This window comes from Haliaeetus leucocephalus, unplaced genomic scaffold (genome assembly GCF_000737465.1).
Source record: "Haliaeetus leucocephalus isolate CR32 unplaced genomic scaffold, Haliaeetus_leucocephalus-4.0 Scaffold696, whole genome shotgun sequence".
NCBI lineage: Eukaryota > Metazoa > Chordata > Aves > Accipitriformes > Accipitridae > Haliaeetus > Haliaeetus leucocephalus.
In genome coordinates this window covers 5,486,920-5,509,967 of record NW_010973132.1, presented here as the reverse complement: position 1 = coordinate 5,509,967, position 23,048 = coordinate 5,486,920, and the positions used below count along the sequence as shown (strand labels likewise).

General features: G+C 44.0%; 1 protein-coding gene across 1 annotated transcript; it reads left to right on the top strand.

The window, feature by feature from the left end:
- The first annotated feature begins 55 nt into the window (after positions 1–55).
- On the top strand, positions 56–15,298 carry ACCS (1-aminocyclopropane-1-carboxylate synthase homolog (Arabidopsis)(non-functional)). The gene is made up of 15 exons (XM_010580219.1): positions 56–692; positions 1,834–2,447; positions 3,980–4,039; positions 6,750–6,820; positions 7,373–7,442; positions 8,605–8,671; positions 9,135–9,232; positions 9,815–9,892; positions 10,912–11,012; positions 11,722–11,811; positions 12,849–12,894; positions 13,034–13,175; positions 13,806–13,948; positions 14,331–14,484; positions 14,701–15,298. Exons 1-15 carry the CDS (start codon positions 56–58, stop codon positions 14,997–14,999), a joined length of 2,670 nt encoding a protein of 889 aa, XP_010578521.1. The 3' UTR covers positions 15,000–15,298.
- The last annotated feature ends 7,750 nt before the right edge of the window (positions 15,299–23,048 follow it).

Below are 23,048 nucleotides of genomic sequence, written 5' to 3'. Positions count from 1 at the left end.
GGGGAGCCGCCCCCCGCCCCGCCGCAGGCAGGCCGGTGCGGGCCCGTGGGGAGCGATGGATTTTCGGGGGAAGAAGTACGAGCGCGGCAGTAACTGGTCGGACCCGGAGGTGGTGGAGCTGCTGCAGCTGTGGGCCGACGAGTCGGTGCAGCTGGAGCTGGAGAGCTGCTTGAGGAACCAGCACGTCTTCAACCGCATCGCCGAGGTGCTGCGGGAGAAGGGCATCCACCGGACGGGAGACCAGTGCCGGGAGAAGATCAAGAAGATGAAGCTGGAGTACCGGCGGATCAAGGACAACAGCAAGGCCCCGCGGGGCGGCCGGACGTGGAAGTTCTACGAGGTGATGGACCGGGTGCTGACCAGCCGGCCCGCCTTGGCCTACGGCTCGCTGAGCGGCAGCATGATGGCTCAGCAGGTGCTGCAGGGCAGCATGGTGGAGAGCTACCATCACCAGTTCGCCTCCTCGGCCCTGCCCTTTGGACACTCCCAGCACCCCGAACTGATGGAAATCAAATGTGAGGAGGTGAACTCTGATGAGCACTGCTTGACCCCAGAGCCCCCACCAGCCATGTCTTACCAGCAGGGCTCCCCTGAAGATCATGAGATGGAGAGAGCCTTCTTGGAGAGGGCCCAGAACGACTCTCCCATCTCCAGGGTGGAGATTCCCATTGAAACCAGTGTTTCACCTTCAGGTAGGGATAGCCTTTTACATTCCAGCATAAGGTTTCTGCCCGGTTTCCCAGAAAGAGAGATTTTTTTTTTTCTGGTGCAGAGATAGACACCTGGTTTTCGCACTGACGTTTGGATCCTTATTTTTCCACGTCCCAAAAAGCTTTAAAGTAGAAGGCTGGTATCTGCATTCATAGTCTTCTGGCCATTCCCGAAACGTATCTTGCTGCAGGTAAATAAAATCTAAAATTACCGTGCTAGGCTAAATGTCGTGTATGAAATCCAAAGGGCTGGCGTGTCTGCCATAAGATTTCTGCTAGATTTCTGCACGTAATGCTGACGGTACTTACCCTATCGGAAAAAAAAAAAAAAATAAAAATTGCATGCATTTTGGTGTCATTTGAGCATCACCAGGGCTGTCTGCAGTCCTCATGCTGAATTGTATCAGGAGACCCTCTTCTGCCATGGCTACGCTATAAACCTGCAGGTGAAACTTTTCTTGCGTTCTTTTAAAATATTTTCTGGATCTAATCTTTTAGGATGCTCGACAATGAAGAATACTTGGGAATAATCATTGCCTGGCCTCCTAAGCTATTCATTAGGACTTGGAAAGAAGATGTTTTTGAAAGTCACTGGCAGAAACAGCCTATCTGTTCGCAGGAGATGAGGTTCCTGCACTGAAAGTGCAGCTGGCTGTTGCTTGGCTGCCAGGAAGGGTACAGTCTGGAAATCCTGGGGATTTCGAACCGGTCTAGGACAGGCTGATGGAAGAGCATGCCGTGATGGGGAAGAAGAGAGACGATAACCAGTGTGAGCTTAGTGCCTGAGATAAGAAGAAGTGCTATGTCCTCTTCACCGTGGTGGCTGTGTAGTTAGGCCAGCGGAGGGAACTGACGATCGCTCAGGTTAATTCGGAGGCCGAGTACGGGGCTGGGGCTGGCAGCATAATGGGGTGCCCGATGCGTGAAGTTAAAAACAAACTTCAAAAAAACCTCACAGCCTTCAAGATGTACCTGGCAGGTTTTTACTTTGGTTTTCCTGTAAAACCCTACAGTAGATTGAAGGGTGTTTCCTAGGAAGGGCAGGGGAAGGCAGCAAAGCATGTCCGTGCCACTGTACTTGCTGCGCGTCTAATTTTTCTTCCTCGCTTTTATGTATTCACAGGTTTCAGTGAGCCCAACATGGCAAACTCGTCACGGATCCAGAACGTGGTTCCCCGGCCTGGCTTCTCCGCCTTGCATCGGCTGAGAAAAAAGCGGAAAGGCCAGCGTGTGAAGGACCCGCTCGACGATCTCTTGCTGAAGACCCTGACGTCCCAGCGGGCCATGGAAGAGCGCTTTCTGCAGATGGAGGAACGCCGATATCAGCGAGATTTGGACGTGGAGGAGCGTCGGATGCAACTGGAGCAGCGCCGGTTTGAACTGGAGCGGGAGCATGAGTTCCGCATGTTCAGTGTCTTTGCTCAGATGCTCAGCATCCTAAAGCAGAGCCATAGCGGCTCCTCCTCCTCCATCGCGATGCCTCGGGGTGTGGACTTCAGCCAGGCACTGTCCGAAATTGCGGGAATGGGAGGAGGAGGGGGTAACCTGCAAGAGATGAGGGCTCGGCTGCTTACCGAGAGGAGGGTTGACATGCACGGCTTCTGTAACCCCAGCGACTTCCAGAGAAGCCCTTACCTCTCTGCTCGCGGCAACATTGCCAACATTTTTCGTGGCTCCACTGAGGAAGGGTACAAAGCTTATCATGCTGACAAGTATGATGAAGACAAGAACCCCAATGTGAGTGAGAACCTCAGTGTGTTTTCCTGTCTTTCCTGCTAGGAAAAAAACTTAGAGGTTTGCTGACAGATACGCTAAAAGTGTGTGTGTGTGTCTGGGGCGGGGGGGTGATGTCACTAAGACATGGCAGGTCAAGCTGTTTGTTTGAGGAAGAGAAATAAAAAGTAGCTTTGCAGGTCCTCTATGTATCAAAGATGAATGCCCTGTCCAGCTCAGGTTTGCACGCTCTGATTTCCCTATCGGGGAAATAATAGCACTAGTAGACCTTGAAAGATGTAAGAAATCTGCAGGAGCAAACAGAGCACCTGTTCCTCCTTTCACCTCATCACCTCTGTTGCCCGCTGAAGACCATCTCTGATTATTTGATTATATCTGATTATTGCAGGTGATGGGTGCAGGAGGTACAACAACTGAGTAGTAGACAGGGTTTTTTTAATACTACTTTTAACTAACACTCAGCACTTTTTCTCCCTGTTTACTCTGGGCTGCTCAGTTGTAAGTAGCTCATCATACCCCCCCCTTGTGGCAGAAAGGCCGAGTGTTAATTCTTCACGGCAGATTATTACTGAGTAACAAGTACAGTAAATATAGATAATGATTTAGATGTGGATTACTTTTAAATAGATCCTGCATTCAGATACTGAACTACTTGAAACTTTACAAATGTTTTATTATTAGCCCTGACTGTGGTCACATTGTGTTGGGAGGTGAAAACTAGATTTTTAAGATAGAAAAACGCAGCGAAGTTTTTGATACAAGGTGCATTATGAAGCGCAAGCTGCCTCTTCTACCACCTGTTGTCTATGCAGGAGGTAGCTTTTTAAACAGATACCTAAAACTGGACTTGTACTTTAGTAACATCATAAACATACAGTTGCTTGGATTTCCTTTCACATTTTTAAAAATTTAGTTACCCAACCTCTTCCAATAATGAAATTGTGCTAGTAGATTTGAACTCTTCAAGATCCGATGTAGTGCTGAATAAGCAGGGCCAAATCCTCAACCTGGAACTGTAGGGTCATCTCTCCAGAGCGGAAAATTTAGTGTTTTAACCACTTTTCATGATGACATTGTTATATGGTTTCCAAGCAAATCAGTGGAGTGGAATGGTAATGACTGTTAAACAAATGCTTTCAGGTGAAGAAATGTATCCAAAACCTTGTTTAAAACTGCTGCAGAAGGGTAGACCTTGGTTTTCACAGAATTTTTCGGGGGGTTCTTCTGTAGTTAGATATTTCCAGTGAGTGAATTCAAGATTAAGTTAAACATATTCTGTAAAGAAGTATAAACCACTAGTATGTATTCATTTACAGACAGTTTATTGACTAAGAAGCTGAGTGCCTGAGATATCTATGTGTGTGTGTGTGTTTACATGTATATGTGTCTCGAGTTATATATGGTAAAGTCTATGCGACCTGTGTTTTGACTTGTCCTTGGTAGCGTTTTTGGAGGCAATTTAGTGAAGTGATAGCAGAGGTGATGTATGCACGTGTTTTTTGTGCCTTTAAACAATAAACTATTTCTTTTTCTAGGGTATAATAAACTTTGGCACCAGTGAGAATAAACTCTGCTTTGACCTGATGTCTAAGCGGGTAAGTCCTGTTCCAAAAAGAAATACTGAATTTGCTGTGTAGTTCCTCCTCAGTGCTTGCACTTTCCTAGAGTTATTGCTGTTGCTTAGGTTTCTCTGGTAAATTTTTTTGTCACGAATTTTTTATTTGTTGGAAGTCACTCTTGAATCCAGCTATTTGTACATTTATTTATGTTATTTTTCCAGGAGGGTAGGAACAAGGGTGTTTTTCTGTTTCCTCTTCATGATGGGTTTCCCTTTGGGGATGTGCTTGGCTCAGAAAACTAAATGAAAATAAGATGCATTTTATTCTCTCCTGCTGACAGTAGTTGATTTGATAGGGAGGTTTTGAGATTAGTTTTGAACTCTATTTAATTTCAAGGATCTTCACATCTATCCATTATAAAGTCACATGATTTGGACACCCAGTTCTGAACTTACCTGAAATGTGTGAGGGTGGCGGCAGCCGCAGCGAACGGTGGCAGCTCTTGAAATCGCTCAAAGTCAGACTGGGTCAGCTGCTACCTGCTCACTGTGTTCAGCGGCACCAGGGAGAGGCATGAAACACACGGCCCAACTCAAAAAGTAGAACAAGTCAAGAGAAAAGAACAGGACCGCGCTGTAGAGGAATGTTTCTTGCTTTCCATTAAAATCACTGCCCAGGTGCAGCCCGCGAGGCAGGCAGGTGGCAGTTTCTCCTACCTGAAGTTGTCTGTGGGGAGGGAAGGTGGCTCAGGGTTGGAGAGTCGACCTCTGTCATTTGAAGTTCATGGTTGCTCCCGTTCCACCAGTTCCCACCCTCAAAATGTTCCTTGTTTTATTTCTGCCTGCCACTCCACTGCCTCGGGGGGACGCTACCCCGCCGCTCCGCCTTCCAGCTAAAAGAACAGGTAAGGCAGAGCTGCTGCCTGCACGAAAAAGGTGCCTTCTAGGCTGTGTAGGTGGCACCTTCTTTCCTTTGCTGTCCTTTCCCCTTAAAACTAACACCAAGCCTGCAGTAAGTAGTGCAGAGGGAGACGGTAGTCAGCTGCATCTTAATTAGCCTTGTTATGAAAATGAGTTAAGACTTCGTTGACTATAGCGAGGTGAGCCATCATGCTTGTGGTAACAAGCTGAACAAAGACTGTTGCCAGCTTCTCAGTCGTCGCAGCCTGGAGTTACAGTATGGATGCACTGAATGCAGCACCAGCTGGGATTGTAGGCAAATAATTTGTTGTGATTTGGGATGATAAAGACTTACTGTTTCCGCTGAATAAAGTAATGTGTCAGACTTCTGTCTTCAACTTTTGACCCTTAAATTAGAGAATATTTTGTGGCGTGAGATCTCAGATGGTCTTCCTTTCAGTTGGCCCGTCTGGTTTCCTTAGCCCTTAATGCATTACCTTTAAGGGTTCTCCTCTTTATTTTTGCATAGTCATTTTTGGCCAAGCCTGCTGATACCTTTTATGTTGCGTTCTCTAGAGAAGTTTAGGAGAGAGATCTAAGGAGGCACAGTTCTGTGCCACATAGGCTTCGAGAACATCTACAGCTGAATAAAGGAACTTTAATCCTGTAATATCAGGTTGTAATTCTGCATGGGATAAGGACAGTGTCTTTAAACTCCAGAGCTTGGCACCAGTTATTAAAACACCAATACAGAATGTTGTGGTTTTGTTATTACATGAGAAACTCACTGCATGTTGAATTTCCCTCCTCCCTTGCACTATTACCTACGTGTCGTGTCCCCCCACCCTCACCTTTTTTAATATTAACTCATAGATTTGGTTGCCATTAAATATTTGGAAGGTACATTGTACATAATATTTGTTTATTTCCTTTTTGTTTATGTAAAGTGTCCTCTTCTCTCTGCCTGTATCACCGCTGTGCTTTCCCTTGCAACTTCATAGAACTGGATTATATGAAACCCTGATATTTACAACCTTGAAAATATTTAGATAAAAGCAGTGTGCATACTTTATCTAAAAATAAACATTAAAAAGGGCTCCACAGTTCAGGTGAATCTGTCTCTGAGATCAGAATGAACTCCTAATAAGGAACAAGGTGCCTGCCCCGGGGAAGAATTATCAAGAAGATAATTTCATTTTTCTCCTGTCTTTTGAAAGCTCCCGTTACTCTTTAACACTTATCAAAACTTATCAGAATTATAGATCTGAAAGAGCTGCAGTAGCTTGGAACCAAGACATAAATGAAAGCTAGAATTCATTAAAAAATTAATATATTGAAAGTTTATTACAGAAAATACGTATCTGACTGTGATGAAAAATCCTTTCTATCTCTTTCTGACAGTCTAGATATGAGCTTTCACAATTGGGACTGACTTTCCAGCTGAAAGCTGTTATCCTCAGAGCTTGGGCGAAACACTCTTTGGGACTCTTTGCGTTGCTTCATTTGCTGAGAAAGTCTTCTGCAGGCATCTTGGTTACGGGCATCGTGTGTATTGCCCCGTTCTGCATCCTTTTTGTAGATCGCTGTGCAGCAAGGTTTTGGCTGCAATAACTTAGCAGAAGCCTGTACATCACATAAAGTTATCGCTGATCAGTTTGCTAGTCCTTGCTTCTCGCAGCTGCATTAATTTTGATGGTCAGTGGCTTTCTCAATCCAGTTTTACAGCTGTTGAAGTTGCACGTGTGTGTGTGTGCCTATGCAGGTATGTGCCTGTACATGGATCCCATCTATCTGCATGTTTCTGATATCAATGATTGTGCTTTTAATGGTTGTTCTCGTTATCCCAGCTGACACAGACCGATATGAATCTGATGGAGCCTCCACTGCTTCAGTACCCTGACTGGAAGGGACATATGTTGTAAGTCTTCTCTTTTCTGTAACGCTTCTCTTTTTGACTACTTATCTGATAAGCAGAATGGATGAATACAAACTGCTTCTGCCACACTCTCTAGTTAAAACTTTTCTAGTCATTTAATCATCTTTTCCTTTGCAAAACTGTAAATTAGCTGCTCTACCAGTTCATCCAGTTAAAAATCCTTTTATGTGAGAGAAGGTGGAAATTTTCTAAAGTGAACACAGTTTTAAAAGCACTGATTACATTAACAAATCAGGTAACTCAAAACAGTTCTTTGAAACATTAGTGAACACTTGGGGACTTTAGTCCTCCTCTTCTGTGCCTTGATTAAATAAAGCTCATCAGAAATGTATGCACCATTATGGACATTATCCGTGACACCTTTGCTGTATGTAAAAGTCATGTCTGTGGCATGGGTCTGAGCTATCCTGTTTTCTAGCTGTTTTCACCAGACTTTACTGTGCCCTGACTTTATTTTCCTGAGATGTGGACCTGGGGAAGCCCAGCCTCTTGGAGAATAAGCTGAATCAGTATTTGCTTTTGTGTCTTTCTCAGTTTACGGGAGGAAGTGGCTCGATTTTTGACCTATTACTGCAAGGCCCCTGCACCTCTTAAGGCAGAAAATGTGGGTAACCCACTTTCCATTGGTGTCTATTCTAATGTATTGCCATTTGTTGTCAAACAGTTTCATCTTCTTTTTTTTAAACAAATGATTTGGTAAGATGTCAGCCTTTATCGTGTAAATGAGATTGATCCATAGCCATTTCAGTAGCTTTTGATGCGCACTTCAGCCAAAACACATGGGGTCTACTGTGTATTTGCCTCATGCTTTACTTCTGTGTGCCAACTCCTCATGCCAGTGCTCTGAGTGGGGCTTTATGTTTTCATCTCCTTATTCAGCTCTGGGACCTACTGTGCCTGTATCCCTCAGCTTTGACAAAGAGTGCCCGTTGTTTCAGTGGAGTTTAATTTTGTCCCGTACTGCTGTTACACCTCAGGACAAAAATCTGTAATTGAGCCAAGAGTAGTTTTAGCCCGCAAGAATGGACCTTTTCAGACTTTGTGGCAGTGTTGTAAGGAAGGGATCAGGACCCGAGTCTCTGCAGGACTTGCTGACTTGGGAGAGATGCAGGCTGGGCGCAGGAACCTGCGGAGATCAGGGACTCCTGCCACTGTTGAGCGCTGAAGGCAGCAGGAGCTAGTGCAGCCATTGCTTTTCTGGCTGCAATAATTCAGCAGAAGCCCATACTTCCCGCAAACTGAACTTACCACTGATCAGTTTGCTGATCGTTGCTTCTCCAAGGCAGCAGAGTCTGCCTGATACTTGGAGTGAAACTCGTAGGACCCGTGAGCAGCTGTCTCCTAGAACCAGGAGTCAGACCTGCTCCTGTACAAGACAGTGGTTTCCACTTTTGCACAGATTTGGCAGGAGGTCGGAGCTGCTGTTACCACAAAGAGATGATAACACAGATTAGCTGACGAAAAGTAGTTTGCTTTTCTAGCAGTTCAGAACTGCTCCCCAGTTTTTTCCCTACTTAAAAGCCTACTCTTTTTCTAAATTGCTTATTAGAATCACGAAGAACACCGGGACAAAGTGTTTTTCAAGCAAAGAACAGGATTAAAGTTACTTCTGGTAGAAGTGGGATTTCAGCAGGAAAATTCTGGGAACATCCATGCTAGAGAATTGGGAAGAAAATTTATTTCACTGATATGGTTAGAAATTATTATTTTATAGTGTTGTCTTTCTATGGACAGATTTATCACTAGCCTCTCTCTTTCTTCTGTAGGTGATTGTTTTAAATGGTTGTGGCTCGCTATTTTCTGCGTTAGCTACAGTCCTTTGTGATCCAGGGGGTAAGTGGATGGTTGGAAGATGTTTCTAATGTTTATTTTTGCTGGGAAATAATGTGTTACTCTGTTTAAATATTGTTTGACAGAAGCGAAGTAGTGGAATTGTCATTGGCCTACTGCAAAGTTCTTGTTCCCTGCAGGATTATGCTGTGAAATTCATCATCTCCATGGTCTGCAGATGTCATGCACTCACACTGGTGCCTTGCCCTGTCTGCCTTCGCTGTTTTCGTGGTGCTCTGCTTTAGTTTGTTAGACTAAATGTGGGCTATACTCATGTTTACCTGAGTATAGATTAGTAAGAAGATTAAAGAATTAATGTAAAAATAAAGTGGAGGAAAAGGCAGTAACATTACAGTGTTTCCAGAGGGCACAGCTGTAAAAAAGCTTTCATGTTTAGCTGAAGTACATTAGAAGAGAGAGAAGGACTGTGACCTGTTGATAACCAATTTTGTTTTCTCGGTTCCAGAAGCTGTTCTGATTGCTACTCCCTTTTATGGTGGTATTACCCAGAGTGTCTTCCTCTATGGTAATGTCAAGCTGGTGTATGCCTATTTAGACAGTAAGGTAAGATCTGAGTGAAGGGGATACCAACCTCTGTAGTTAAAAAATAATTGATACTGGAAAGTGCTGAGCTTTGGAAAACTCTGAAAGCAGTCCTCAGGACAAGGATAGGCTGCAGCCTGTGGACAGTTTCCCAATTTATTGCTGGGAAACTGGGGACGTAATTTGCAAGAAAGTTGTTCAGACCATAAGTCTGGATTCCAGTCTTGTCCTTTTCTTGTATCTTACTCCCAATAACAGCTCTTGAGAGGTAAAAAATGGCCATTTTGAGCCTTGGAGACAGAAGTAGGTACTGTCCTAATAAAGATGGTCCTAGGGGTGGAAGAGCAGATGGAGATCTTGCATTGTTTTAGTTATTCAAGGATAGCCAGAGAATTCTGTGTGTGGCCATTCTATGATGAACAACTCTTTAATTTTTAATTTTTTTTATTTATTCGCTCTGTAGTATAAAAGGATAAGAAGATGGTTGCTAGGTCATTATTGTTGGCTTTTTATTTTCTTCTGGGGTATATTTCTCAGAGGATTGGCTCAGGGCAGACTCTATTGAAATAACTTGGCCTTTTTTATCTTTGTGATGTCTTTCAGATTACTGGAACAAGCACTCGACCTTTTCAACTTACAGTGGAAAAACTGGAAAAGGCCTTGCAGGATGCCCGGGCAGAGGTGAGTTTAGCTGACCTTCACATCACCAGTTAAGTCTACAATATGTTTGAGATGGCACATCCCAAAAGTGGCCTGCAGATCAAAACATTTTCAAAACCTAGCACCTGGCTCTCTGGTTGTCTCTGTAGACCGCCTGAGATTAGGCTGCTTGCAAACTCAGGGGCAGCCTTAGGGCGACTCCCCTGGTGTCACGTCTGTCCAATTTTGGTCACAGCAGACAGGATAAACCGGGAGTACCAGACCATTCACAAAGCACTGGAACCCCTTCATATCACAAAAAAACCCGTACTTGGGCATGCACTGAAAAGTAGGGACTACCTACCCAGGGTTTTTCCTTCAGGAAGGCCAGCTGAGTTACCCCAAAACTGACTGCTCTACACAGCAGTGCAGATGAATTCACTAAGAACACAGAGAGTTTTTGCAGGAGGGAGAGAGGTGCAAATCTAGAGGATAAATGCAGATGGGTATCACCTTTCTGAAGAGTTAGTCTGTAAGTTTTGACGTTGTCCTGAGCCCTATATATGTTTAGCTGCATCTTTAGATCATTAGCAGCTCTGACATCTTCAGCCCAGTGTGCTCTAAATGAGAACAGTTTGTGTCCACATAGCTCAAATTCCTATCTTTCTTGCCTCATTTATGGGCAATCTTCAGTAATTTGTTATTTCCCGATTACTGATACAGCTCAGAGAAAGTTCTCTTCCATGCTGAGAATGTGTGAGAGCATCTTTGTCATTAGTTAGTTGACCAGATAGCAGTGGTTGTGGCAGACGCCCTCTTTTCAAAATCATAGATTCATTCTATAATATTTTCCTCAGTTGACTTTGCAAGTGATATAATTGTAAAAAAAAAAAATCTTAATTTGTGGCTAAAATTCTTCTCATACAAATCTAACCTCTGAGGTGAAAAGTCATGGTGGAAGCTTTAGGGGAATGTTGCGTCACACTCGCTGCTCAAGTAGAGGGACAAAAAATTTATCCCACGATGGGCTCACTTAATACTGCGTTATTTGTGTTCTGCAGGGTGTCACTGTAAGGGCCTTAATTCTTCTGAATCCCCAAAATCCCCTTGGGGACATCTACTCCTTGTCAGAGCTACGGGATTACCTGGAATTTGCTAAAAGGTATGTCAGTTTGGAAGACTGAGGCATCCTGAGTCAGATACGGCTTCCAGAATCTGGTGGACTACTTGCTGTCCCTGAATTTATCTGTGAATATCTTTTAAGTCAGGCAAACAGTCTATTCTTCACACACAGCGGTGGGCTTAAGGGAGGAGAGGGGAGTGCTGGGGACAAGGGAACATGGACCATGCAGTCATCTGGAGTGGCAAAGCAACTTGCATCAAGGAACGCAAGTTTTGTTTGTTGGCAGTCCTAGCAAACACTATGGTGCTGTGCTTCCCTAGTAGGAAGCTGAGTTCCTTTCCTCTCCGTTTCTCTGTATGTGCAAAGACAAATAAATATGTGAATATGTGTTCCCAGCTTCATCATGGATCACAGATACTCTCTGAGATTCAGAATCCGTGAGATTCTGAGTGGACGATGATACAACTTATGCTAGATGGGTAGTACATACAGGAATTTTCACTAGTGCATTGGAAATGACTGAATTTTTATCTTGTTATATGGTTGCAGTGGGTGACAGTTGGATATATCTCAGATCACTTCAATGTACACACAGTAGACCTTCAGAGTTGTGAAAAAAATGCTTTACTTCTGCAAAATTTGGTGTCCCTCTTGTGTGTATAAAGCGAGTCTTTGCAGGCCTGAATTTATCTCTGCTTCTAAACCAGAAGCAGCCTTCTTTTGTAATCTCCATTTTGTCCTTTTGCAGACATGAATTGCATGTGATAGTAGATGAGATCTACATGCTGTCAGTTTTTGATGAATCAGCCACGTTTCACAGTGTCCTAGGCATGGACAGGTAAAATCAGCTCCTACTTCCCTGGCCATCTTCCAGTGACAGTTCAACATGATGCCTTGCTGAGAACTTGTGACTGGAAGTTAAGTCATGAGCTAGCAAATTCTGAATCTGCCTTACGCTGATTTCTTTTTTTTTTTTTTTTTTGTAATTTCTGAATGGCAAACACAGTTTGTCAAGTGCAATCTAGCAAGTAAAAAATGGTAGTTAGTTTTCTGTTGTGGCACACTTTTCAATGCTTGTGACAGTGCCCAAAACTAGAAACAGATGTTTTACTTGTTCAGAGTGAGGCTTTTCTTCCTACGTAAATATTGGTACCTCTTCCCCTTGTTTCTGTTGATGCCTGTGAAGACTTTCTGTTGCTGTTTACTTTCTGTTTTGTTTTGTGTTGGTTTTTTTTGTACAGTAGTCACGGATCACAGTGTTCTTACAGACTGGAGAATGGGTTTTATTAGGTATTGATCTAATGAGATGAAAAACTTTTCAAATCTTATCTTATAAAAATATGGTGTGGTTTTTTGTTGTATTTTTTTTAATTTCTAGTTTTCACCAGTGGTGCGCGCTCTCTTTTTGTGCTCAATTGCAAGGAAATAAAGTACACTTGGTTAAGTGTTAGCTCAGTGTTGCTGGGCTTGAAGGTACAACATTGCAAAAGAAGAACTTTATCTCCTTCTGCAAAATATTGGTGTTTGAAAGAAAGAAAATTACTTTTAATTCTTGGCAAATACATTGGCACAGGCCTCATTTCTAGCATTATATGTACAAGCTTCATACATGCAGGAAATCTGCGCGTGAAATATAGCACTTGCAAGTATCTGTATATCTGAAATATTTTAAATTTGTGTCTGAAACTAGTTCCAGGGAGTTCCTAGCTTCTAAAGTTAGGTCGGATTTGAATTTTCCCTACTTGACTGATGTTCTGTGCTGCACTGTCTGTCATTGTGTAATGCTGCCTCTCTGTTTCTGCAATGCTGCACTGGTGATCCAAAAGCTTCAGCACCTATGATACTAACTGCCCATCTGCATCCTTCTACATACAGATTGCCTGATCCACAGCGGACTCATGTGATGTGGGGAATAAGCAAGGTGAGTGCTGGTTGCCATCGTGCTGTGATTCCTGGCTGGTGGGATTGGCCTGGTGTCCTCATGCTGGAAGGAATAAGGCAGTAGTAATAGGATCCTGGTCTTCCTGTGTAATAAAGCAGTCTCCCTGTGTCTTCTGCAGGATTTTGCTGTCTCTGGGATTCGTTTTGGTACTTTATATACAGAGAACCAAGACGTTGCTAATGCGGTGGCTTCTTTGTGTTATTTCCACGGGGTTTGTGGACCTGTCCAGCACAAGGTTGCGCAGCTGCTTAGAGACAGAGGTGAGTCAGTAGCTCAATGTATGATCCTCTGCCGTTCTGTGTGTCTTGGTACCTGGGGGATGCCCTCCCCTTACTTTCCCAAGTGGTCTCCTGTTTGTACTTGTGCTTAATTGACAGTCTTCTGTAATTCTGAAGCTGCCCATGTCATGTGAGGCTGAGAGCTCTACAGAAAAGGACCACTTCTGCAGAGCTCCTGATCAGCAGAATTAGAGGAGCAGCTCTGAAAAGTGTGATAGCTATTTGTATAGAAATAGCCAACGTTGTGTAGAACCAGCTGAGCAGAAACAAAGAATACAAGCTTTCTTCCCTCATACAAGTGGGATGAGGGAAATGGAAATGGATTTCTAGCTTTGTCCTGGATGGAGTGCTAACAGTCCACATCAACTAAGAGCTATGAATGTAGGGAAGCATCCTCAGGATGGTCAAGAAGATACTCTTCTGCACAGACATGAAACTGCTAAATAGTTCTTGCCCCTCTTTTTGCTATTTGAGGAAACAGAAAACAAAAAAAAAAGGAGTTGAAGGGTCAAATGGAAAAAGGCACTGTGAGTGTTTTAGAAACTTGAACAGATCTGAATTCTTTCTCAGTTTGTGATTTTTTTTTTTTCTTTATCTTCTCCTTCTGGTCAGACTGGATCAGCCAGGTGTACCTGAGGGCCAACCATGCCCGCTTAAAAGCTGCCCATACATATGTGACAGATGAGCTGAAGACACTTGGGGTTCCTTTTCTCAACCGCAATGCAGGCTTCTTTGTCTGGATTGATTTCCGAAAGGTTGGTAGTCTTAGGAAGGGAGGCTTGTCCTGGACTGAGGGCAGGCACATGGTGTAACTGCGTCTAGAGGAAAGTTTAATGTTGTGATAAGCATTTTGTTTTAACAAATCTGTTGTCTGATCAGCAGAGGGAAGGGCTGCCTGCTATTTCTGTCCGTTCTTTTCCTTTCGTCTGTCTGTGCATTTCCCTCTTTGCAGGAATCTTACTTCTCTCAAGCCACTTTCCTCCCCATTTCTTCCTTTATATCACTACTGCTGTACTTCAGAGGTAAAAGGTGTCTCCCCTGGCCTTTGCAGACCTCATGGGAATCATAAATTCATGAGGATCTCAGTGATTTAGCCTATATGTTACTAACCTCTGGCCCTTCTGCTGACTCTCCTAGTACCTTAGGACAGGCACATTTGAGGAGGAGATGCTGCTCTGGAGGCGTTTTCTGGATAACAAGGTCCTCCTGTCCTGTGGTAAAGCCTTTGAATGCAGTGAACCCGGATGGTTCCGCATCATCTTTGCTGACAAGACCCACCGGCTACAGTTAGGTGAGTAATGTTTTCTTCTGTTTTTCCTTCCACCAGAATTTCTGCAGCACTGTTTCCTCCTTTGCTTAATCCTAAACTTATCCTATTATTATTATACTTGTCTTCTCCGTTTTTCCTCCCTTTCCTTCCATCCTCCAAATTTTTCTGAATCTGACAGATTTGGGGACATTTGTGGCTTGAACTAATCCAGTAGTGTTTCTCCCTGTACCACTGCAGGTATGCAACGGATCCGCAAGGTTTTAGAAGAGCGGGAGCAGGAGATACTGGCTGAGGAGAAGGAGCGGCCTTGTCAGTCAGATCAGGACGGCAAAGCAGATAGCACAGATGAAGTCATTTTTGTGTCCCGCCACCAGGAACCTACCTGTGCCGGTAGCTCCAACCTTGGTGACCTCATTGGCCTCCTGCAGCAACAGATGCGTTCATCCGACTGGCTACAGAAAAATACAGCCGAGCAGTTTGCACAGGAAAAGCCAGAGATCTACGATGTGTTCAGCAAACTGGTGGGGAAGCAGTAGGGGTCAGTGTGCCTTCAGGGGGTTTCCTGAGCAGTGACTGACCCTGGGCCCCTAACAGCTCAGCAGTGACTTCCAGCAAATAATATATTTTCTGTATAGCAAGAAGATCACTTTGTAAAACCCCTCCTCCCCCCCTACCCCTGTTTGAGATCTCTAATTTGTATTATATAGGTGCATTTCTTGGACTGGGGTGAGGGTAGGGAATGGTGGGGGTCTTGTTCGCCTGCTGCCCCCTGTCCTGCGGCATCATTGTATTTTGTATTTCATTTCTAATGAATATGCTCTTAACTCTCTTATAAGGTCCTGTGGTGTCATTTTTTATGCTTCTTATTTCACGCTTTCCAGGAAGACAGAGACTTGAGATTGGTAAAATGTGTAAAGTTTCCCTTTTTCCTGAATGATGAGCAGATGTAACTACCATTTTGGGGCCAGAAGATGACTGCTTTTGCAAAGAGGTGTTTTGGGGAGATAGAGCAGTGTCAGCCCTAACTTAGCCTCAGCTAACGGTAAATAAGCATGAGTATGGGCTCATCTGCATGGGTGAGGCTCTTAGGACCGTGGTCATCTAGTCTGAGTTCCATAAAGCTTTTCATTTTGAGTTGGTTTCCAGCGTAACCTCAGGTCAGACAGTATCCACACCCTCGGTTGGCGAAATGCCCGTTTTTGTTTCTATCCTTCTTTTTTGTATTCGTATAAATAAACAGCATCCATTGGCTTCTTGGCACAGTGTCCACAAAAGACCTAAGGACGGAGAGGCGATTGAAAGTAGGTGTTCTTTCTGCAGCCTTCCTATTCCTGGAAGTCCAAGCCTTGTGGTTAGCAGTGAGGTGTATTGGCAGGACAATGTAGAGAATGCTGCTTCTGCCACCGTGCTAGGTGTACCTACTTTAAGCCCACAGGCTTCCAAGGTGACACCTTCCACCATTATCAGGGTAATTAAGGCAATTTTTAGCTATGTTTGCCAATTTGCAGGGTAATTTTTTGACTAAACAGTATTCTTCAGTCTCCTCTCCGTCCTCTCTTTTCTGTTTTAAAAGACACTGCTTCCTGTAGGATGGTGATAAAGTATTTCAGTTGGAAAGCTTCTTTCACAGATACAAAGCTCTTTAATTTCTGGTATGGTAAAATTTTAGGTATCTTAAAGAAATTTAAGCTGTTTTTTCTGCATACGTATTAATCCAGAGTTCAAGGAAATTGCCGATGAAAACTGAATGGAAGTGTGCCTTTCTCCTCCTGTAACTTGTTCTGATAGTAACTAAGTTTCATCCTGGTGGCATTATGGAATCTCTATATAATAAGTTAAAGAGGTGAAGGATAAAATTTAGGCTAAATTCTGTGCTATCAAAGCAGTTGGAATTTGCTGATCACAAGTGAAGAACTGTCTTCTACTCTTCTGATCAAGCCTCCAGTATGAAATTGGAAAGGCAGGAAAAAAATCTTTGGTCCCATGGAATACATGCATTTTGCTTAGATTTCTTCTCTGTAGATCATTTAGGAGAAAGGTAGTATTGAGAATTAACAGGAAATTCAGATTATTCCTTGGTTCAACCTTCAGGTAAAACAGCTTTCATTTTGCAGTTATTTTGTGAGGTGGGATGTCAGTGATTGATGGCTCACAGCGGTACCATTGTGGCTCTGTTGGTTTTGTTCTTGGGCATTGTTGATTTGGGCAGATGGGCATGTCATAATGAGTGGCAAAAGCGTATTTCTATATCATAAACCAAATTACCAGGGCATAGCTAGCAAATAATTAATGCAACTGCACTTTGGTGAGGTGACGGTGGAGAATTGCCTGGACAGTGAGAAGGAAAGGCTGACCAGTGGCGGAGGAGAAGATGGTGCTGCTTGTGGTGGCTGTTAGAAATAACTGGTCCCTCTTGCAGATGCCAGCGATGAGGCAAGGTTGGTGAGGTGATTGGTAGGATGAGTATAGGGGATAGTTATAAGCATCATATTTGCTTATTCATTTGGCATTTGTCCGTATACAATATTTTTAAGTACATTCTTTGATTATTATAATTTATTTTCCATTTGCTCTTGGGTGTCCACAAAGAAAGTTATAGCACGAGACAGGTCTCCCTGATGGAATGGGAGATAAGAGGTACAGCCAAAACACAAACGGACTTACTGGTTTGCCCCCTCTTATTTATGTATCCCAAGGAGGGTCTGAGCAACCAAAATTTAGGGAGAAAGCTCTTTGAAATGAAGAACCAGTTAAGACTGTATAGGTGTTAGTTGAAGTGGTGTTTCAGGGGATTCCTGTAACAAACTCAACCCATTAATTACTCCTGACTTTCTTTTCTTTTGGTGTTCTGGTCACTCGTATGGTTGGAGTATGTTAATATACAATAGTAACAATTAATATAATATGTTTTTCACCCATAGATGTTTACTGCTCAGAAAGTGGGTTTATTGTACTGTCTCTGTGTGGAAGCAGCTGGTAAAGCACACCTCTCTTTAGGAATAAAGAGTGTAATACACTTTCAAAATCCTCACAGCTAATATAATATGGCCCAAAGTCACTTCCATCTGAGCTTGCTGTAACTCAAAATCACAGGACAGACACACACTTTGTTGCATGGAATATTTTCCATGTTTTTTTCAGGTTTAACACCTGCCTGAGGAGCTCTCCACTGAGGAATGTTAGCTTGGACACAGAAACTGAAAATATGACTGGAAATGAGACTAGAGAGAAATGTGATGTTATGAGTCTGCTGTTGGAATAAGGAACATTTGTTTTGAGTGTACAAACCCCATAAATTTTGAAAATGATCTTTACTGGTTGAAAAGAATTGGTAAACATTTAGAAACTCCTGTGTATATGTATACAGAAATCTACTCTTATTTGCTGCAAGAATACCCTGACAGAAAAAACACAGGCTCTGCCTGTACAAATTGTTTATTCTTTCTGCTACCTCCATGTTACGTGTTCTCTCTTCTCGCTATTTCTCATCAGTATTATTAATGGCCTTTTTTTTTTCCTGCGAGGCAAATCTCTACAGAAAAAAAAATAAATAGAGAAATTATTAAGGACTGTCCCCCCTGCATGTCCTTCCTTTACCTGTTTGTCGAGCAATAGGCAAACACAGCAGTACCTGAAATGATGAAGCCAGTCAGATCTATATTTTTTGAAATTGCTGCATTTCATCTACAATAAGAAATGCCGTCAAGATGAGTATAACACTGTGCCTTCTTTGCTTGTGTCCATTGTAATTAAACAAGATGATAAAATCCACTTTGCATACAATTTTTGTGTTCAGGTTGTATCATTCATTTGAGCATAGAGAGGATCCTGGATGATCTCATGGTCTTTGCCATGTTCCAGTCTTTTTCCCGATTTTTCCCCACTTCTCTCTCTGCTCCAGAGAAATGTACAGCTTTTTTTAGTTTAGAGGTGGGAATTTCCTGTACAGCACTGCTCTCGGTCATAGAAACTTCCCTAATAGACATTTTGGGTCTACCCTTGATGTGTCAGGGGGGGGCAGAATCTGTGAATCTCCAAATTATTAACCTGTGTCACATTGCAGTTAAGCGAACAGCATAGGTAGGGCCCACTCGAGATAAATATTTATGAAGATCACGCATGCTGAAGGGATGGCTCTGTGAAGATGAGTTTTCCCTTACAGAAACTGAATAGGTCCCAAGCAAAATACTGGTAAGGGAAAATATTTACTAATAATAGTTCTCTACCTTAACTGAAGAAGGGCAGCTGCTCAAATGTACTGTATGATAGATATTTTTCTAAATAAATGCTAAATACCTTAATTGTTGTCTTTCTCTATTAGAATGCATCCAACAGAGCATACAGTTGGGCTGACTGCTGTGTGCTCCCCCCATCCCTGTAACCACCCAGTTTCTTAAAACCGGCCTTGGGGTCAAATTATCATTTATATTGACAATTTCTCTGCAGTCCTCCTCCAGTTACTTGGTTACAGAATCCCTCTGTTGCTCTCGTGCTGCTGGCAGAGGGATGATTTCATTTCATCAGAGAGATGGTAGCACACAAGAGCTGGATAAAAAAACCTTCTCATGGAGGAAGCTACATGAATCACACCCCCCGAAAATTTCTGCATCTGAAGTATCAGGCGTGCAAAAGGGTAAAATTGCTTTTGCACTTTTAATTGCATATGCAGCTGTTTTTGTAAGATTGGCTGACCTCACAGGGGATTGTTTTGGTTCTTTCTGAAGCAGTTCAGACTGCATCATGAAGAACAGGGCAAGGTAACCTACAAGGATATATATATGCCAAAAGATGTGTATTCCATCCGAGAAAATCAGAGTGGCAAGATACACTCATTCTTCATTCCAATTAATGCTTTATTTATTACCAACTTACATAAAACACTGGCAACGGACCGATGCCAAGATCCTAGATTATCTGCAGCTGACAAATGTACTAAAGAGTCTGAGATGGTTATAAATACTCTACTTTTTGTCCTCAGTTTGCCAGGATTGGTTATTTTTAGTAAATAGCCAGTCGACCTTATCAAAATGAAGAATCAAAAATAGTCTGGAAAAACACTGCAAGGAAAGGCTATTTTTAGCTCTCTGTCTATTCCCTGCTGCTATCCAGCAAGGTCTGATGGCACAGCTCATGCACGAGCGCTTAGTTATTCTAGGCGAATGCTTGTCATGACCTGTTCTTTCCCTGAATACCTCACTGCAGAAAGCATTCAATTGATTAAAGATTAATGCATCTGCAAACCGCGGCAACTGAAAGCTTTAGGGAGGGGGGAACGTACACTGACAGAGTATTTCTATCTGCATGTTTCTGCAACATTATGGTTTCTTTGAAGGGAACACTTGCCTAACTGAATCTCTTCACGTCTCACATACTTCAGTGGGAGCTATAGCAGCAGACCTCCAAAGTGTACTTACATTTCTTTCTCCTTTCGATTCAGGAAGGCAGTCGAGGACATAGAGTCACAGACATCAGGCAGATCACTGTACTGACCAGCGCCATCAGTCACAAACCAGGAGCACTAGAGGTGTACGATGGACTGTCTCGAGAGATAAAACCATGCAACGGGCTGCTAGATACAGTTTATTGATCGGACTAGTTATAAACTCAACTGATTTAATGAGGGTATCATTTGGTTGTAAGCCATAAAACAAAATAGTGAATCAAGGCAATGACCCGGCTGTTACAGTATCCTGCTTTCTCTTATACTAGAAGCCCTTTCAGTACCTTACCTATTGGTAGTAGCCATTAACAAATTTTTCAGAAGAAAAAACTGAGCTATGCTTTTTAGTTATGCAATGCCATAGGTTGAAAATAATGTGGAAAAGATGTCCCCAAGCCATTAGTTTTCCCCTTCATATTTGCTTTTTAAAATTACCTCCTTTTATTATAAAGGTGTTTTCAGAATGTGCTGCTTCCAGCACTGACTGCGTAAGATGCACCATAATCTCACACGCAGCTGCTTTACGTGTGTGGGGAGACACAGTAGAAGGCGGCTCTCTGAGCATTTCTTTCTCTTCTGTATACTGATCATCCCAGCAGAAAATACACGATGCTGTATGCAACAGCAGGCAAATGTATGGCATGATGGTAAAGCCCTTAAAAACCAAACTCCCAGATGATCCCCGCCCCCCCCCAAGAGTCATGTAAGGTGGGACATAAAAGGGCAAAGCAAAGAGAGGTAAAATAGCTGATTTCTCTTGTGCATTTATAAAAATTGATAGCCTGTTATCCAGATGCTGATGAATATTTTTACAAGCTATAAATGGCAACCTGGAGTCTAAAAATAGATGCTGTGCTGCAGACTTGTCTGGCTTAGCTACATCACTAGAATATAAACAGGCTCCCTGATGTGGTTTCAGGGAAATCTCTATCAAAACAGACTGCATCCTCAATTTTTCTTGCTATTTTGAAATAAAATAGCTGATGCTGCTTGCATTTCTTTAATTCTAGCTTTTAATAAAATTGCACTGCTTTCCAGATTTTCCTACAGGGATGAAACGATCATCAAGCCTCCGTGAATATTTCAGCTACAATTGATTCAATGAACTTTCTTCTCCCTGGCAGAGCAAGGAGGCAGAGGAAGCGCCTGTGGGCACCGCATGGGCTGGTGCAGGCTGTTTGCCGGTCCCCAGCTCCCCCCCAACCAGCTGCACGTGGACCAGCCAGCGTCCCCGTCACGCGAGGCGGCTGCAGACCCCTCTCCCCGGCTCCATCACATCCAGGCACGGCTCATGCTGATGAGTCCCGTGGCTTCGGAGATCCAATACTCATCCCAGCAGCCCCAGCACATGAATGGTGCCCCTTCTGATTCACAAAATCAAACATGGTCCATTCACCCTCCAGAAGGAGAGTTCCTGCCTCTGATTTATGAACGGGGCAGCTCGCAGCAATTTCAAGCTGGTGGGTTAAAATCAGAAACATGATATGCTCTAACAAACCCTAGTAACTTGTGCTAGGGAGGAGGAAAAAGCCATTACCAGTGCTCAGAAAGGATGCTTTAAGATCTATGAGTCCTTTCTGTTGTTGGCTTTGAATGTCATGGACAGGATGAAGAAGGTAGCAGTGAGTCTGAGAATGCTACATCACCTGCTATGCAACGTGTGTGAGAAGAGCTTGAGAGAAAGCACTGCAGTGACAGCGTTTCTCCTTTCTTGTGGGAGTACTGAGCTGTCTCTGTGCGTGCATGTGGACGGCTTTGCAGAAAGCGGTTTTTCCCAAGGGCAGGTGAAGTGAAAGAGGACTAACCCATTGCTGACAGTCAAGACTGCTTAAGGACACCGTACTTTGTGAGAGAGACTCAGTTTAGAGCAGGGACAGGTACAAACACCCCATCCTTTCACAAACACACATTATAGGATAGTACACCATCACCTCACCATTGCACATGAGATACAAATACATAAAAATGGATACAAGAAAAATTGAAGATGGGAATAATACACTTCAGGCCAGCAAAAGCTGTCACTCTTGAGATACACATGGTAAGAGTCTTTTAAACAACCAAGGATTACAGGCCAGGACCAGACCTGTCCTGCCTCGTATCCCAGGTAGCAGACCAGAGATGCTTCTGGCCCAGAAATTGGGCAACTGAAGTGGCTGCAGCAGGAGAAGTTAGCATGGCAGGACGTTGCTGAGCTCTGGTAGCTCCATGGCTATTTCAGTGTTCCCTGGAAACCAGAGGCTTTACAAAACTGAGGACTTGCTCCTCAGACAGCCCATATCTATCCTCAGAGTGGCAGGAGAGGCGAGCTGGTAAACAGGTGAGGACCGTTTACAGGTGAGAGATGTTACTCTTGAGAAGGGTTTGGGAAACGTGTAGGTTTGGTTTGTTTTTTTTTTTCCCCCCTCACTTAAGTAGCATGATCCAGCAAGTCAGAAGCGACACGCAACCCAAGAGGCCTTGGTCAATGAGAAAGCCCAGAATACCTTTGGAAAGGCGCCCAGAAGTGGAAGAAAGTGAGCCAGGAATTCAAATGTACGGAAAAGCTGGGCGGCGCAGGGCTCATCGGCACAAATTTTGTACACCCGGACAAACGCTCACGTCGTCCCCGCGCCCTTTCTGACTGGAACAACGTCCCTTTGGCGGGGAGAGGCCTTCCCGAATCCCGCAGCCAGCCTTCAGTCGCTGGGGTGGGGCTGAAGCCGGTGCCGATTTGGAAGGAAAGTCACCCGGCAGCCGAGAAAACTCGCCGGACCGTACGGCAGGCCTTGGAGGGGGCCCGGCCGCCATGGCTGTGGAGGCAGGAACGTGAGGGAGGGGAGGAGGAGAGGGCACGGCTTCGGCCTGGAAACGTTTGCCGCCTGGAAACGTTTGCCGTTTGGAGGTACCGAGGGTGTTTTTCCCCCTAAAAAAGGGCTAACGTCACGGGTAAATTCATAAAGGGCGTTAAACCCCCTGCGCCCGTTGGCGGGCTCCAGCCCGCGCCCTGAGCCGTCCCCTCCTGCCCGTTCCGCCCTCCCGCCGCCAGGGGGCGCCCTTGGCGCCGGCGCGGTCGGACGGCGACGCTCTTCGGCCGCGGCGCCGGTGGGGCAGCGCGCATGCGCAGCCTGGCCCCTGCCAGGCCCGGTGGCGGCGGCGGCGGCGG